Genomic DNA, 19,072 nt, shown 5'->3' with positions numbered 1-19,072 from the left:
AACTGGAGTCAAGCAGTAGAGAATTGGGCCCTTCGAACTTCAGTGGGATTGTTCACGTGCTTAAGTTTAGGCATGCGCTTAAATCCTTTGCTGAATCAGGGGCTGTATCACTATTGAAGGTTAGATTGACAGAATGGGGATGGATTGTAGTTCTTGATTAAACAGTAAAAGGAAGTCATGGCTGAATACATTATTTTGCAATCATTCCATTTTCTGCATAAGATATGCACAAAATCTGAATAATCAGGGGACCGAACATAAAGAGTTGCAGGGCTTCACACTCGTGCTTAGACTCCTGGTGCGTTTCCCAGAACGGTTGTAGGGCTCTCAACGAGTGCAGTACATTTACTGAAAATGTTCACTGATGAAGCCAGATCCCTGTTTCTTCCCTTCCCGAACGCACGTTGAAGCCAAAAAGGAAGATTTTATATATTAATTTTTATGGAAATAAGCTCTTAGAAATTCCCTCCAGGATTGAAAATTGCTCTGCATTTTCAGAATCACATCATGTTGCTGAAACCTTAATGTTGTAAATAAAGTAACATTATTATCCAAAATTCTCCAATCATTTTGAAAATGTACAGAGATTTGACAGTTTAATATACTTGATGAAACAAAACAGTTCAAGCAGTTGAAGGGGAGATCTTCCTTTGATTTAAAAATTGCCAACATATTAAAGTAAATAGCATTGAAGGAATGGGGAAGGAATGATTATTAACTTGGGTTCTCTTTGGGGCTGGCAAATGTGCAAGAAACTTTAGTGAAAAATGCACTCTCTGTGCCGAAATTAGCGACCAAGCCATGTTTTCTGGCTGAGCAAGGCAGCTGATATTTAATGTTGGGGAAGCATTTCCTGAAATGTGGTAATTGATTGGCTTGACAGTTTTTCCCACTTGTTTACGGGCCTCATTGGGGCCAACACGCCAGCCCACAGTATGAAGTAGGGGTGAGAGAGTTAAACCCCATTTGTGGTTTACTTGGGAAGAACCTCCACAGGGAACCAAATTCTACACTCAAAATGGGCATTTGTATTAACTTCAAAACCAGTGTTAGAATGCATGAGCATCTGTATTTCAGCCAGTGGGAAAGCACTGGTTACCCCATCTTCACACATAGTGAGGCAACCACAGAGAAACGTTGGGGCTACCAGGAGTGCACTGCACTGGGGGATATCCCCACGATAATAAAAAGATGAGGGGCACATGTCCATCCTTTTCCCCAAGGTGGCACCCATGCTCACACAGCACAGACTGGTTCTGTTAGGAGCACATATAATAGGCATGGATGCTTATACGTTGGTGCTGTATCTGGGTCAAGTTGAGTATGTGCATAAAGAGAGATCATTATGCAGTGAACCTCTGGCACTGTTCAATAGCTCATTTGCTTGTAAGCCTTTAGAAAGATTTCTCCCTGAGGATCTAGGGTTTCAGCCCCCCACCCTCCTTGCTGGATATGAATTCTCTGTTGGATATTTACGCACAGTATACTAGTAGAATTTGGACCATTCACTAGACACATCTAGTGGAGGTACCAGGTACATTTAGCCACAGGATGTAGGATTCATTCCAAGTTCTACCACTTGTTTGCTGAGGTCAAAGCTCCACTGACAGTAGAGAACCCTGGGGAAGGCACTGAGATACAGATATAGAAAGTGCAACAAGAAATAGCTCCTGAAGTCAGTGGAGTCTGACCAGCATGATGCTTATGTAAGCAAGAGGAGAACCGGGCTTTTCATATCTTGCACTAGTTTGAAACACTGAGCCTAGTTCACCACCACACTGTATCTTACACACCAGATCAGAGCGGCAGCATTTCACACTCACTTTGTGTTGGTGGAAATAACAGCAAAGGGGACAGAGGATAGCAAATCAGGCCCATTTGCTTAGCTTTGCTTGCACTTTTGCAAGCTTTCCATAGGTGCCATCTTGCTAAGAAAACGATAACATTTTATTTTAAACCAAATTAGGAGAGGAAATTTATGATTTTACCTATGCTGAAAAGCTGCAGCTCTGTTTGCAAACAGAAATGGGACCATTATGCCCTTGGACTGAATCTGCAAATACTTTTTGACAATCTCATATCTCACTCAGTAAGCAAATGTTGGTAGCGTGGTCACAAATGGGGCACACATCATATTTAACTCCTTATCAGAGGCTAAGCACTGGGGAAGAGCAAGAGATAAGCCACTCAGCAGTTTTGTCACGCGCTTCCCCAGATGAGAATCAAGATGATTTTTAAAAGGCATTTGCTAAAAGTGTACAGATAGTGGCATCTCAGCAAGCCATTCAAATGGATTCAGTGGAATTCAACCCTCTGTGTGTTTGAACAACCCTTTGAACGTCTATTAAATGCTTGGTCATGGACATTTAGCTTCCCTGCTACATGCACATGCAAATACACCCACACTTCATGCAAACATTTATTGGGACCCTGTCTTTAAAAGTCCCACAACGTCGCTCTTCTATGGTAAAAAGGGGGGAAAAACTCAGATTCAGCCATTTTTATTCTATATGCCCTTGTTCAGCAAAGTGCTTCAGCACATACTTCACTTTAACCACATAAGTGATCACATCCTTATTAAGAAAAGAACTTAAGCATGTGTTTAACAAAGCACCAGCTTTAATGCCATTGACTCCAACATGTGCTTAGATGCATATGATACACATATAGCGAGTCTAATGCACCAGCTTTATACCAGTGTAAATTCACTGAGGTCAGTGTTTTACTCCTGATTTACATCAGTGCTGAAGAAGAATCTGGCCCACCAGATTCTTCATCTCTTCCAGAATCCTTTGGACAGTATTTACTTTGGGAAAGAGGAGCTGGCTGCTTCTTCAGATCTGAAAATCTAGCGCTAGTCCCAGTCCTATTGCCCTTGCTCCTTGACCTCACCATTGCACGATGCAGTAAGGAGCCATATTGCTTTCCCTTTCTGCTCTGCCTGCTGGCTAATCTTTGCAGCATTTCACCTATTTTCCCCATTCCCCGAGAGAGAGAGAGCTATGCTGACAATTTAATGCATTGCATTAGAGTTGGTTTAAAAATTCCAATTTTAGCTGGAAAGTTCCATAGGGAAAAATTCTCTCATTTTCATTGAAATTTCCTATAAATTCGTTCCAGTTTTTTGGTGAAAAACTGAAGCCAAAAGTTGACATGTTTGAAAACTGTTTTGGGGTTTGTTTTTTTTTCATTTAAAAACTGGAAAATGGCATCAAAAATGCAATTTTCCCATGAAAATTTTGGCTCGTCCCTTAAAAGCCATTTTTCTTCAAAATTACGTTTTCACGGAAAAAGATTGGCCAACTGTAATTGCCTCCCCACCCCCCGCCGATGAAAATGCAGTTTTTGACAAACAGGACAAGACATGTCACATGACTCCGCACACCTGGCCTATTTAAATCCATTTGTTCAAAAGGCTGTGAGCTCCTTTTCAGGAACAGAAGCACTTTGCAGAGGAACTTTATGATAGGAGCTTCTTCTCAACATTGCAGATGTTAAAGAACAATACATCAGTTTAATTCTTAGGCAAGCATTGGCATAACTCCTCATTCCAGGAACTAAAGGATTTCCATCCTTGTAACACTGAGATATTCACAGCTATAATCCAACAGGCTGTATTAGCATCCATATGGCAAGTGATAACCCTCACACCCAGAAGTAACTGGATTTCCTTGAGACATTTCCAGAAGAGTTCCGCTCCCTTTTAGATATCTAAATAAGGGCCATATTTTCAAAAGTGCTAAGCACACAAAAAAGTGGCACTTAATTATTTAGTTTCCTGAGCTTGTATTTATTTATCAACACTATGCAGTCTCTCTTCCCCTTGCCCCCTCCATGTGTCATTTTCATGTCTAAAATTAAATAAATATGCAAAACCAGAAAGTTGCCAATTCCCATGTGCAACCTTGCAGTAATACAAAGCTTTGTCCTTGCATAGTGCCTGTGATCGGAAGATCTCAAAGTATATTGCACTCGCTAATTAACATAGCCTCATAGTCCCCTATAAGGCAAGCATTAGACCCATTTTACAAACAGGAGCACAGTAGATGTTCATGGATTTATAGATTGTAAGGCTAGAAGAGACCATTGAGAACATCTAGTCTGACCTCCTATATAAATCAGACCATAGAATTTCATGCATGTTGTGTTACCTACAGACAGTGTCACAAGTGATAGAGTCAGGATTAGAACCTCTAGGTTTCCACCCTCAACATTGTGCTCCAGTTCCTACACTGCAGTCCCTCTCTATAAAAATTCCTAGCATTTCTGTCCCAAACGTGCATGCCAATAGAAAAGTTTTTAAGGGAAAAAATATCCAGTCTCAAGACCGGAGGCTTTATTTTATAAACAAGAGTCCAAAAGAATATTTTTAAAAGGACGAAAAATGGGGATGATGTTTGAATGGGGAGAACTTGCTCAAAAACTTGTAGTTTTTCAAGCTCTCCCAATCCTTCTGCTCCATTCACACTTCCAAAACTAAATTATGTTGTTATAATCCTTCCCAGCTGTGTACTTAAAACATGTCAAATATATATCACTGTGTTCAACTGGCTCTCCACAGTGAAGCAAGCCTGCCTTGTTTTAGTAACCCCATTGAAATCTAAGGGCCTAATTTAACATTTAATCCATCTCAAGATGTGCTGTCAACATGGAAGGGAAAAGACATCAGGGATTTTCAACAGACTCAGGGCCAGATTTTTAGGTGCTCAGCTCCCACAACTGGGATCGGGTTTTCAAGCAAGCTCAGCTCCCATGTAAGCATATAAATAAATGGCCAGATTCTCAAAGAGTTGAATTCTTGAAAATTTTGCCCATAAGTATCACCCCCCGGACTCCTGGGGGCTGAGAACTTTTGAAAATGTGACTCTTAGTTTGGTTCATAAATAGGAGCTGAGCTTTTTTGAAAATCTACCCTCAATTGCAGGTGCACCTAACAAAAAAATCTAGTCTGAGCTTCTTGAAAATCTGGTTCCTAGTATCTGGATGTGTTGTTTAATTTTATGTATCTCCAGTCACACTTTGATAGCAGCACGGTAGGTATTGACCCATGTGATCAATGTAATGTCATATTTTCAAAAATTCCCAAGTGCCCTAGGAGAGTCAGCCCCATTTTTCAAAATGATTTAGGGGCGCCTGCAGAGTTTAGGTGCCCACAGGGTTAGGCGGCAGTTGAGCAGGAGTTTTGCGACTGACTTTAGTGCCTAAATGTTAGACTTAGTCCCTCTTTGTGAATCCCACCGTAGGCGCTTAGGTTGCCAACATTAAAGTCTAGGTGCCTAAATTTCAACAGCAGGCCGTGTGCAGTCACCTGAGTCCCAACACTACCAGGCAGCTAAATGCCTAATCACATCTAAGCCCCGGTGGGATTCACAAACAAAGCATTCCCCTGCCCATCATGCCTTCGGCACCCCGACCCAGTAGATATACTTTAAGAGAGCCATAAAGTAAAATTGCAGTATGAAGTATTTATTTCAAGGGCTGGTCTACACTGAAAAGTTACATTGGCCTAGCTACGCCTCTCAGGGGTGTGTAAAATCCACACCCCTGAGAGACAAGGCTAAGCCGACCTAAGCCCCAGCGTAGACAATGCTAAATCAATGGAAGAACTCTTCTGTCAGTCTAGCTACTGCCTGTCAGGGAGGTGGATTATGGACAGCAATGGGAGAACCTCTCCCATCACCATAGTGTCTACACTCCAGTGCTACAGCAGCACAGCTTTGCCACTGTAGTGTTTTAAGTGTAGATGTAGCCCAAGACACAAGGGAAGTGAGTGGCAAAGGTGCCCATCCTGCCTCTTTAACTCACCCATGCAGTGACTGCATATAACTGAATATGGTACCATAGATCTCTCACTGGCTCTGGAAACCCTGATGGAGGCCCACGTGTGCTGTTACTTCAGTCTCTTTGTCTGCAATGGTGTAAACATTTCTTCCTACTATATTTTTAACAGAGTTTGGTGTAAAACTGATTGGCTTTGTTTTTAAATGACTGTTTTCTGCTTATGATTCATCAGCTTGGGAGAGTCCCCTCTGAAAGCTATACAAAATAAATACTGTTTGGGCACTCAGACATGTGAATGAGTCAGAATAGGAGATATTTAGTTCTTCGTGGTCTTTCATTGTTTCTGTAAATGTATTTAGCATTTAATTCATCTAAATCCCTGCTTTCCCCCTTGATCCTTTTTCTGAAAACAGAATTCTTGAAGTCCAAGGACAGTTTTCTTCCTCGTGGGCTCTATCCTGGCAATTGACTTCAGTGGTTATTCAATTTTGTACTTAGTCTGGGCTAGATCCTCAGCTACTGAAAACCAGAAAAATGGTGCTGATGTTGATGTGGCTATATTGATTTGCACCAGCTGAGGAACTGGCCTGTGGAGTCTTTAAATTGTGGATGAGTCTCTCTCTAAAAAGTTATGCTCTAGTTCAGCAACAAATTATTGGAATTAGTAATGGTGACTTATAGTAAAGAACAACAACATCCTCCATTGTAGGAATTACCAGATGGCATTCTATGGCCCGTGTTCCACAGAAAGTTAGAGTGGATGACCATAGAGGTTTCTTCTGTCCTTAGATTCCATAAATTAGTAGTAGACATGGAAAGTGTTTTGAATCTCTAAGTTCTCAGCAAAACAATCAGAAAAAGATTCAAAAACTTGACCTGAGAAATGGACAACAGGTCTAATAGTGACATAGGTATGAGATTTTCTATGAAAACAAATATCGCTTTGATCCTGACAGTTTGCCCTTTGAAGATACAGTTTTTGCATTTATATTGGGAGCGTCCTCTTAGAATTGTTGATGCCAGGGCATTTGCATTCTGATCTATTTTCTCTCTTGGATAGGAATTTCCCTTGGCAGTCATCGGAGGGCCAGAATGCTACTGTGGCTATCCCACAATGCATTTCACTCTTCACGACAGCATGGACAGGTTGTTCTGCAGCAGACTGCAGAATGTCAGTAGTATGGCTGAGGTGCCAAGAGAAGAGAATTACTATCATGTCTATCAGACTCCAGTACAAGGTAAATGCTGCAACTCAGCAAGAGCCCTCGGAAGTCAACGAAGCTATACCTGTTTACACCAGATGAACATCTAGCCATAGAGGTGTTAGCTCTATTGTCCAGGCCACATTCTGGTTTGAATCACTGAAGCCTTCCTATACCTAAATTCCCCACGCAGTTTCCGTTGTATATGGTAGTCTTTCACTTTGTTTACCAAATGGATATGTGATTTTGTCAGGCACTATTGAAAAATGGATCATTTTCCAGCCCAGACATGGCAGCATTTCAGGGGTAGATAAAGTGGTTCCAAAGTGCTGTAGGATTCTTTGCTGCATATGTGTATATAAACATATGTGTTAAATAGCATTAACATATGTGTTTTATATACACACTATACATACGTGTAATATAGAAATTAACACAAAATTAACACTGTTGTATGTGATGTTTACAAGAGTAAAATAGCCATGCAAGCAAAACAAAATGTTATTGATACAACATAATCAAGTAGTGGCTTTTGGAAATCCCTGGCCTTAAAATTCCTGGCCAGTTCCATGGGCTTTAGATTTTTCAGAAAACTTTAACTAGACAAATTAGAACTTTCCCTTCACTCTAAAATAAAACTACACTGATATTGTGTTGAACTTCAGTAAACCTTCTTTCAAAGGAGAATTTCAGACACTTTTACAAACAATGAATTAAGCCTTACAAAACTCTATTGGTGTAAGTAATTATCGTACAGGTGGGGAAATTAAGGCACAGAGCTTTGCCTGCACTTAAACACTGTGACTAAGGCCAGAAGGGACCACCAGATCATCCAATGTGACAGCCTGTATCTTACAGACCAGCAACACCACCCATCACCTCACTGAACCCAGCCACTCCCATCTCTTGCCCAGAGCCAAACAATAGCTATACCACAGTCAAAAATAGAACCTAGACTTCTAGTTTTGTTCTTTAACCACAAACCATGCTCTCTCCGACTCACACATTTTGCAGTTATAGTTGCATTAAAACCAGTGCTACCAGCATTTCTAATTTACTTGAGACATCTTCCTCTAAATGCTCATCGTCAGAAGCATCTAGAAGTAGGTTGGTAACATTGACAATAAGGCTTCAATCCAGCAAATCACTTAAACTTAACCGGATACTTAAGCGCATGAGTAGTTTTACTGATCTCCGTGGGACTATTCGTAGGCATGAAGCTGAGCATCCCTCAAAGAGCCCTGCTGGACAGGGGCCTGAACTTCTGCTCATAGCCCATTTTCACCAACACGTATCAGACTCAAAGTAGAGTAAGTAAGGCCCACTTCTGAGCATTAATTGGTTCATACCCCTATTGGACTACAGCCCTCTGAACTGATCTGAAAATCTGGAGATTTAATTGGGCACATTTCAAGATGTTTGGACGTTCAAGTTATTTTGGGTAAGAATCCAGCAGTTCAGGCTAGGAATTTTCCCATCGACTTCAGCCAGAGCAGGATCAGGGTTCCAAATCTGAACTCTGACTACTTCAAAGCGTGCTTTGATTTTAGAAATCACGCTGAGGAGGGATATTGGGGCACCCTCCATGCTGGATCATGTGCAGGCGTTCGTCCATGGCAACTTTTAAATGGATGGCACTGCATGCAATGGGATAAGGAGTAATGTGCAGCATTTCTTCTTTCTGTTCATTAGGGATGACCATACTTAGCCCCTTCCTGGGTTATCCTCATTCCCCATTCTGAGGTTAGGCAGGCATTAATAGGTACACATATATAATACCAAGCTCTCGTGTCACACTTTTCAACAGAAAATCTCAAAGTCCTTTTCAGAGGAGGTCAACAGCATTATCCCTGTTTTACAGATGGGGAAATGGGCAGGGAGAGGCAAAGTGACTTTCCCAAGGTGGAGACCGGAATAGAACCCAGGCCTCCCGAGACCCCTTGTGGTGGACCATCTACTAAGGCGCGATGCCTCATATTCACAGGCAATGCCAATAAAGTAGCGTAATGATTGTGAACTCCTTCAGTTCCACAATGTAAGATGTCCATACAGATTCTGCAATATAACTAGAGAAAATAGCTCATAGACCACCACACTCTGTTTTAAAGTTGAATCCATTTCATGTTAATATATACATGGCCAGGGTTTGATACTTTCTTCTGAGTGAGAAAAACTCACTAGACAGCTGACCCTACCTTCTACAGCATCCCTTGCTTTGCGGATTGAATTTTGAGACTGTCATTGGGCCTGTTTGCAGCAGATCTGACATAACATGCTCGTGAGACAGGTTACGCCCAGCCTTTCTGAAGTACCGGAAAGCCTAATTTCTTTTGATTTCCATTTCAGCACAAGCCTTTCAGGAAGGATGTTGAACTGAAATCTGAAGCTTAATCTCTGCCCTTCCTCCCCGCCCCCCATGTTGATTATGGCCCATTGACTAATTTTCAGATACAACGGGAACATTCTTTACATACATGTTTAGAGATAGATTGTGGGGTTTAAGAGACTGCCTTGAGTTAGGAGTGGTGCATCACTTCCCCGCCCTATAAAGAGCCCTATACAGACAAAGACACAATCTTGCCTAGTGTTGTTCCATAGTGGGTGAGCAATCTGCCCCATCTCACCCTTATCATTTGCATTAATTTATGGCTATTTCCTTTGAAAAGCACTCAGAGGTTCCACTGGGAGGTAGCAAAAGGTCTGGGCGATAAAGTTACATATGTAGGGCCAGATCGTCAGCTGGTATAAACTGGCAGAGTTCCATTTTCATATGGAGCTACACCAAGCTACACCAGCTGAGGCTCTGGCCCGTATACTGTAGATAGGCAAGTATGTACTGATGCTGCACAACACATGACTGTTGGAGGATTAAATGCCAAGGATGCATCATTCTGTAATGCTGAACACGCTTCTGTAAATGGAAAGAGCTACATCTTCTGCCTGTGGTGCTCTTTTTTTTAGTGATGCTTCTTTGCAAGCAGTGGTCCTGATTCCCTCCCCTCCCCCAAAATATACCTACATCTTTTCTCTCTGTATGGAAATCAGTGGATTATTCTGTAAACAGACACCACAGTCAGCAGTTGTCACCAAGATGACATTTACACAGGTACAAAAAGAATGACTGTGGCTGTCCGTAATGGCAATTATATATTTAAAACAGCACATGCAATCTGTCTTGTTTGCAATATTTTAGCACTGCTTTTGCAACCTTGAAGGGCCTTCAAAGCATGGAATATTGTTTTGCTTTTGAAAATCCTAGACTAAGAGGTTAAATTGAGTTCTAACTTATAGGAAACCCCTCCTATTGCAATGAGACACTTGATTCACAAGCCTAATGGTACATTCAGACAGTCAGTGAACAGGCAGCCTGCCAGGCAAACAGTAGTTAACAAACATGCATCCAGGGGTTTTTAATAGAACCTGCAGGTAAGTACAATAATTTGCCGCAGTTCTAATAATAAAGCATTGCCTACCATGACGCCAGTCTCTTGAAAGCCTCCTCTAAGGAGAAACTCTTTGGCCTCTTAAGGCTGAATTAATTTTGAGAAGTATCTGAATCACAACTGGACTCAAACTGATATCCTATGGTATAAATAGAAAAATGAAAGCAATAAACCTTGTAATCAGTAGCTGTCAGTAAAATTAATAAGAAGCCACCATGCTTACAATGAAATATCTTCTGTACTTACAGACACCCGATGCACAGATAGGAAATTCCTCACTACCAAATCCAAAGTGTTTGTTGCTTTGTCTAGTTTTCCTGGGGCCGGGAATACCTGGGCTCGTCATTTAATAGAACATGCCACTGGATACTACACTGGAAGCTATTACTTTGACGGAACCCTGTACAACAAAGGTATTGTGGTCGGAGACACGTGGAAACATGAAATCAGCTTTAAACAAGCACGTTTATTCACTTGTCTTGACATTTGTTTCTGTTTAGAATAAATACATCTCTCAATATTATAAACACCGGTGTTAAAAATTAAACATTTGGAATGTGAGAGTACCATCCTCTGTACAGTGTAGAGAGACTGATTGAAAAGCATACACAAACTGATTCACAAACATTTTCATGAGTAAAAACTTGTTCTGATTTGTGGGGTCATATTAGGTAAACTATGCAAATTTGAGCATCTATTATTATCATCATCATCCTTGTCTGTCTGTCTGTCTGTCACACACACACACACACCTCTTTCTGTCCTTGCCCCATTGTCAGAACTGGCCCATAAAAAATTTTATAGGCAACAAATGAGCTAGATTCTTAGGCTAAGATTTTCAAAGGCACTTAAAGAATTTGGTCATGATTTTCAAAACTGACTAGTGGCTGTGGGCCCAATGAGAGACATTAAATGGCCCTAAATTTTTGAAAGCGCTGAACAGCTACCCTCTGAAAATCAGGCCCCTTTAAGGTGCCTCAAGTTGGGCACCCAAAAATCACTAATCACTTAAGAAAATCATAGAATGATAGAAATGTTGGGCTGGAAGGGACCTCCAGAGGTCATCAAGTCCAGGCTCCTGCACTGAGGCAGGACCAAGTATACCTAGACCATCCCTGTCAGCTGTTCATCCAACCTGCTCTTAAAAGCTTCCAGTGATGGGGATTCCACAACCTCCCTTGGAAGCCTATTCCAGAGATTAACTACCCGTATAGTTAGAAAGTTTTTCTAATCTCTAACCTACATCTCCCTTGCTGCAGATTAAGTCCATTACTTCTTGTCCACCCTTTTCCCGCCCCTACCCTGCCCCAACTCCAGCCCCTCCCTGCCCCTTTTGGACCCATTCCCCAAATCCCTGCCCCCGCCCTGCCTCTTCCCCGAGTGCACCGCATTCCCCCTCCTCCCCCCTCCCTCCCAGCCATGTGAAACACCTGTTTCACAGTGCAAGTGCTGGGAGCTAGGGGGGAAAAACGGGCACACCGCGCACTTGGGAAGAGGCGGAGGTGAGCTGTGCGGGGAGCTGCTGCTGGGTGCAGAGCACCCACCAACTTTTTCCCGGAGCACCCACAGAGTCGGCGCCTATACCTGGGTTCTCTTTGTTCCCATTTTTAAAGATCGGTTCTGTGTTTGCCATTCTCCAATCCTCTGGGACCTAGCTATTCTTCATGAGTTCTTGAAGATAATTGCTAACCATTCTGAGATTGCTTCCAGTAATTCCTTGGCCACCCAAGTCTCATCTATTTACAATTATTAATATTGTGGTAGTACCTGGAAGTCTCAGTCATAGCCCAGGACCCTGTTGTGCTAGGAGCTGTACAAACCCAGGGGAAAAATGGTGGTCCCTGCACCAAAGAGCTTACTGGTCAAGTAAAGTTAAGAATTAATAGTCACATAGCTGGTCTTTGATAGAATCAGTGATAGAATTCCAGACCTTTTGACTCCCAGTCCAGGGCTTGATCCACTAAGTTACTTTGTCTCTTGTAGTTTTTAGAATTTTACACCATTAGGGGATCTCATTTATAATGTGAAACCTGAATTTTTTTGAAAACAATGAATCCTTCATATTTTAAAACAGGTTTTAAAGGAGAAAAAGACCACTGGAGAAGCAGGAGGACTATCTGTGTGAAAACACATGAAAGTGGCAAGAGAGAGATTGAAATGTTTGACTCCGCCATCTTGTTGATAAGGAACCCATACAAATCTCTAATGGCAGAATTCAACAGGAAGTGTGCTGGCCACCTGGGATATGCAACAGATAGGAACTGGAAGAGTAAAGGTAACATGCCAAGCCATTGCTAACCAATGGACATCTAAAATGGCCTTCAAACGATAAGCCTTGAAACCACTGTGGGGTGCTATGGGTGTTGCTGGTAGGGCAATGCACTGAAGGCCTGATCAAGAGCTCATTAAAGTCTGTGGGAGTTTTGCCACTGAGGTTAGTGAACTTTCCATCAGGTCCTAGGGCAGAGGGAGACCCCCAGAAACCTCAGATCTGAATTTTGGAGGTGCTTAGAGTCACAGAAAGGGAGCACAGCACCAGGACTAGCACAGCACTGAAGTTCCAATAGTGACCAAGGAGAAGCAGCCTGGCCAAGAGAATGTCTCTCTGCAGAGAAACTCCACACACAACCCATTTAACCAGGCTATGTGCTGTCGTGAGAATTTGCCCCCGCAGTATCTAATAGGTGAGAGCTGCTAAATGGATTAGTTTAAGATCCAGGAGATGATGAAACAGGATTTGTTGGGGTACATTTTTTATACATTTTACAGGCATTACTGTAGTACCGATTAGTAATAGTAGGACTCGTTGACCGTTACTCAGAGCTGAAACACGTTTTTAAAATGCACCCCCACACTTCATTTTTCTTTTGATACTTTCAGCTGGCAAAGCAAATGAGAACTTTAAATCCCCCACAGAATGCATTGCTCCATTCATACTTTACAATGCCAAAGAACTCAGCCTGGGCTTCTCCTTTTGTATATCTGAAGCATTAGAATAAGGTGATGGGCAAACTGCATAAACTCTTTTGGGAGGTTCTCCAACATCATATACTTCTATCCTGAACCCATGGTCGTCCCCCCCCCCACACACACACATCCCCCACAACCAAGGACCATTCGTTTACAATCTAACAAACAAGACAAAGGAAAGGAGTGGAGTGGAGGCACTGGGTGGCAGAGTTGCCTAACATCAGGCACATCAGTGGCAGAGCTGGGATTAGAATCCAGATCTCGTAACTTCCTGTCCAGTGCCCTCTCTGTTAGAATCACTCCTCTCTTTGCAGCAATTGATTAAATAAATGTGCTGCAGGTTTACACCAGTGGTTTCAATATACCAGTGTTCTACTTGTGAAGAATTAGGCACAAGCTTTCTAGTTCAAGCAATTCAGTGAAGTCCTATGGCCTGTGTTATACAGGAGGTCAGACTAGATCATCATAATCATTCCTTCATTTTTGAAAATCTTGTATAGATTTCCTCCCCACACACACCAACACGCCCCTTTCTCTGCTTCTGTTTTTCAATATATTTTCTAAGCAGCATGCAAACTCAGCAACTTTCATATTCAGACCAAACACAGACAGTTAGTGGGGGTTCGAACTAGAGCTGATTTTAAAAACTGTGAACATTTTCCACTAAAAAGTTTAACTTTTTTGTGAAAAAAAAATTCATTGGAATTTCAAAATTTGAAGAAAAAAAATCTCACCAGCTTTAGATCAAACTTAGGCAAAAAGAAGTCAGCCCTCTCTAACAAACACGACAAGTACTGCTCCAATTTAGACTTTTGCTGCCCCATTCAGCAAGATCATTCTATTGCTGCTCCAGGAGAATGTTTGGGAAATGATTAAAACACAGTGTGGATAAGATCATCTAATATTTCCTCTCTTCCCATCTCTTTCCCCAATGTTTAGAATGGCCAGACTTTGTCAACAGCTACGCCTCATGGTGGGCCTCTCACGTCTTAGACTGGTTAAAATATGGAAAACATCTTTTTGTTATTCACTATGAAGACTTAAAACAGAATCTCATCCCCAAGCTGAAAGAAATGGTGGAATTCCTAAACATGACAGTGACAGAGGACCGACTGCTCTGTGTCGAAAACAACAGAGATGGGAATTTCAAGCGGTCAGGTGCTAGGCAGAAGGATTTTGAGCCATTTACCCAGGAAATGAAAGATCTTATCAACAGCTACATCCTGACAGTGGATGAAGCGCTGAAAAGAAGAAACCTGACAGGGCTGCCAAGAGAGTATGTTCCAAGATGATATCCCAGTTGCTGTCTTTTTAAAATAAAATAAAAATAAATAAATATGAGACCAGAGCTTTATAGCAGCAAAAGCAAAGATGTTCTTGGAGTCTGCTGAGGAATGCAAATTCTCTCCACTCTTGGAAGTTCTTCAGGGGCATTAACTGCTTCAAAAGGCAAGCAATGAACGATGGAAATTGAGTTATAAACCAAGGAAAAAGCTATTAGTGTCTGCCTATGTATGTCCTTCCCTATATAAATGGCTACAAATTTAACAGTTGTGCACTGCTAATTCTGGAAAAGGATTCCTTCTTCTCATCCTTACTGTCTACTAGCAATACCTGTCAAGAATAACTTGAGATTTTGCAGTGCTTGATTTGGAAATTCATCATACATGTGTATGGAAAACCCTCAAAGGTGATCAATATTTTCCTCCAAGCTTTTAAGAAAGTTAGTTGCTTTCTTTTTAAATTCCCCACCCCCTTAAATTCTCTGGTTGCCCTCCACTCATCCCAACATCCTCACATTAGACTTTGGTTGGTGTGCAAGGGAGAAATAGAAATATACCTGCAGTGAACACTTCCACAGATATATGAACAGTCAGACAAACCTTGTGTAAGGCTCACCTTAAAAACCTAGGCTTGGACTGGTCCACTGACTTGTCAGAAACTGCATTGTTGCATGGTAGATCTGATTCAAGACTGACCTTTGGGCTGGAATCAAGGAGAGTGGTGGGTCTCCCTTAGTGGTAGGATATATAGCCCCATGCAGAAGGGGCCTGAGCAGGGGAAAGAAGGAATTCCCAACAGGAGAAAATGGCTATTCAGTATAAAGGGATGGACAAAAGCTCCATGATATCATCCCACTCAAACCAGTCCCAAATTCAGAGGCATACCTCAGGCTTTGTAAAGGCCTCATTGTATATTATATTCTTGCTGGGTTGGGGAAGGGTGAAGAGACCAAGAGAAGAACAAAGCATTTCATTTCTGTTACAAGTGACTCTCAATGCCTGAGTGGGAACCCTTTGTCTTTAAGTTTATGGTCTCTACAATGAGTCCTGCCATTGGGCCTGGTGTGCCATTTGGGTCCCAACAACAGTTTAGCTGTGTATAGTGCTGAAGACTCAAGAAAGTGCTTTTCTATTGCAAGGATAGTGGCTATAGTCAAGTGATTAAAACTAGTGAGTTGGAGGATTGGGGAAGGTGGCACAGGGAGCCATGAGAGCACAGAAGCTCTATGGGTGAGCGGTGCTGCTGGTAGACTGGGTGAGTGAAGAGGACCATGCAGTGTGAGGTCACATAGCATACTTGCTGGCCTCTTAGCAGACAAAAAAATTCATACCTGGGTAGATTCACCCCTTCCAGACGTCTAAGCTCTCTAGGTAAAGACTAAGCTACTCATTGTTTTCCCTAGGAGCCATCTCCAGCTTTCCTCCCAACCTCTTAAGGGCTGTTATTTAGAGTTAGCGATGAAGTAACTTTTCCTTTGCGACAACATAGGTCCCAGATGTAACTATGGTTGTTGTACATTGAAAGGTGGATGATTGTTCAGGCTGGGGTTGGCAGTGAGGGGGTTAATTCCATTATGCTTCCCTTCAATTTATTACATTTCATTCTTGAACACATGCAGCAACATGACACCAATTAGCTTTGTGCTTTCAGATATGAGACAGCTTCACTCTAAGGGTGTCCAAGAGCCACCCTCGGTGTCAGCAGGAGTCACACATGAAGCTCAGAGACTTCATATCACCCTACATGTTTTGGGGCTAGGCCTGGAAGGTTGTATTACTCTACAGTGCATTTGTTCATGTTAACTTTAAAAAATTCCCCCAAACTCCCGATGGAATTTTAGTTTTAATAAAAAAATAATAAAACAATTTATACGAAGGGAGCTGGACCTCCTTTAAGTATGTACCATTGATGCTTTGAAAAATATAGTAAATCAAGCACAGTCTGGTCCGTGTCTTTTATAAGTTTTCCTTGTTTGTGCTCTGCATGTAATTGTCTTCTTTCTTTCTTCCTCGGAAGAATTGCTCAATATCATGAAACTAACTACACAGTCCCATCTCAGCTGGAACCAAAAATTCATGGAGACTTTATTGCTTGAGTGAGGAGAGAAATTCAGGTATGAATGGAGAAAAATGCCCTCTATGTGCCTGCTTTTCCACTCTGGTTCTGCAGTTTACACCAGTATAACTCCCATTAATCTCAGGGAAGCTGTTTGTTATGTACACCAATGTGAGAGAGTTTACAGTGAAACCCAATAAGTCTAATTCTCTTCTCACTTACACGAGTAGTAAACTATAAATGAAATCAATGGAACTATGCGGCTGCATATCCAGTTTAAGGTACATGGAGGATGATAATAGAGACAGAAGAGTGTCCCTGTAGCAAAGATTTTCGAGGCTCCATTCAATTCTAATTAGTTTTAAGTTGAACCCAGGTAACCTTCAGTATTTTATTTAACAAGCTATGCTAAAAGAAAGTAAGAATTGTCGTTAAAACATAGACCATTAAAGATATGCTGGATACAGATAGATGTTTGAAAGGCTTTCTTCCTATCTTGTAAGGAAGGAATATAGTAGTGCCCAGAACTCTTGGTCAAAAGCAGGGCTTCATGGCTCTAGGTGCTGCGCATACAGTCTGAAGGTAAGGGGGAGAGGAAGCATTTCTCGATAAAATTTTCGTAAGTATCTAAGTGACATGGATCTTACCTTTCAGGATCTTGGCATAAGTTCCCATTTTCAAAAAGGGCCTTGTCCCCTTAGGTGCTTTTGGAAGTTATACCCGCTATCACATTTTAGGGATGGAGAACTGACAGATACAGAGTATGTCACTTGTCCCAAGGAATTTTATTGATTCCAGTGCTCATTGGATCAGACCCTCAATACACCCACAGGCTTACTCCCCACATATTAATTTGTTTCAAGTGGTGGGTAACTAATACTGCTGATGCAAATCCAAACGGGAAGCAGTTATGCATACCGAGTACAAACAAGTCAGTCTGTGTGCACCAGTCTCAGACAGTAATGAGAATTGGCTTCATAGATCAAGAGGCAGCATATAGTCCCATTTTACTTCGGAAAGCCTACATCTTCTCTGTCCACCGCCTCACTAGCTTTTCAGCTGAAATGGAGTTTACCCAGAACATGGGTACAGCAATGTAACAAAGGTCATATCATTTTATTTTAAATTGAGGTGCCTAGCAGCATCATTTTAATTAAGACTATGTCTGTGTTTATTATATAAGCCATGTTTGTAATAGCTTATAACACAGCTATTTTCATTTACATCAGAGCAAAAGAATACAACAGATTAACCAAGAAGCAATAATAAAAGACTGATTTAAAATATGTTGGTTATGAGAAACATGGATGCCATATAATTCTAGAAGAGGAAAGATATTTACTTTTCTAAAAAATTATGAACACTATATACAGGGTCTTCATTTCAATGCCTATTGATTTAGTGGACCACATTCTCCAATGGTGTCATAATGTGTCCTCAAATGGAAAGTGGATGTTAAGACACCAAGAAGTCGGACCGGTACCATTTTATGCCACTTTGCAATTGAGTGCACATGGTGCAGGGCTGTGAGGAATCTGGTCCGTAATTGTTTAGGCCCCAATTCCACAAGCTGAACAGAACCCTGTGCACACACAAGCCCCGCTGACTTCAATGGAAGGCATCTTGACCAGTGGATAAAACACTACATTGAAACACAGGAAACCTGGGCTCTATTCCTATCTCAGCTCCGCCTGATGTGTGACCTTGGGCAAGTCACTTCCCCAGCTGTAGAATGGGGCTAGAGATACTGACCGCCATTGTAAAGCGCACGTAAAGTTCTAGCAATTACTATTATTCTTCTAAGGCTCTATCTAGGATGTGAGGCAGCTTGCAGGATCAGGGCTTCATAGTGTAAAGATTCCACTCAAGGTACAAGGCCAAGAGGAGATAAGAACAGTGGGCTCAATTCTTGTTTATACTCCAGGCCTGCTTCTCTTTTCCAACTCTCTGGCAACACAAAGGGTCCAATATATTGCCAATGAGAATCAGAGCCAATACGTTGCCAGTGGAAGTTTTGAAGGTGAGTGGATGGGACTGTTAGTTTTAAAAACACTTTGGTCTTTATTTTTAATATTTTCCCCTTAATTTTATTTTTGCACAAACTATCTCAAGAACGTGTATGTAGTGCAACATACTTAGGTGCACAAGCTAAATTTTTCCCTTTATCACTGGTTGAAGTCACACATGAAGAAGTCACACATTTGCAAATCATCACTGAAGTACCCAAGTGAATATTTGGCACCCACTAATAACTGTTTGGGCTTCAGTATATGGGATTTCTTCATCAAAGTTTGGCCCCCAACCCTGCAAAACTTGGGCTACTCATGTGTATAAAGT

General features: G+C 41.7%; 1 protein-coding gene across 2 annotated transcripts in view; it reads left to right on the top strand.

Annotated features, from left to right (window-relative positions):
• The window catches only part of WSCD1 (WSC domain containing 1), a 55,600-nt gene extending 39,015 nt beyond the window's left edge, over positions 1-16,585 (top strand). Inside the window, exons 6-9 of one of the 2 annotated variants that reach the window (XM_050929158.1) lie at positions 6,842-7,019; positions 10,675-10,839; positions 12,501-12,701; positions 14,336-16,585. In XM_050929158.1, coding sequence (XP_050785115.1) covers positions 6,842-7,019; positions 10,675-10,839; positions 12,501-12,701; positions 14,336-14,688 — 897 coding nt within the window. In that variant the 3' untranslated portion in view covers positions 14,689-16,585. The remainder of the gene's footprint in view (positions 1-6,841; positions 7,020-10,674; positions 10,840-12,500; positions 12,702-14,335) is intronic. The other variant, XM_050929159.1, reaches the window with a different exon arrangement.
• The last annotated feature ends 2,487 nt before the right edge of the window (positions 16,586-19,072 follow it).

This window comes from Gopherus flavomarginatus, chromosome 19 (assembly GCF_025201925.1).
Source record: "Gopherus flavomarginatus isolate rGopFla2 chromosome 19, rGopFla2.mat.asm, whole genome shotgun sequence".
Taxonomy (NCBI): domain Eukaryota; kingdom Metazoa; phylum Chordata; order Testudines; family Testudinidae; genus Gopherus; species Gopherus flavomarginatus.
Note: the sequence above shows the minus strand (reverse complement) of the source record. Positions and strands in the feature narration are given on the sequence as shown.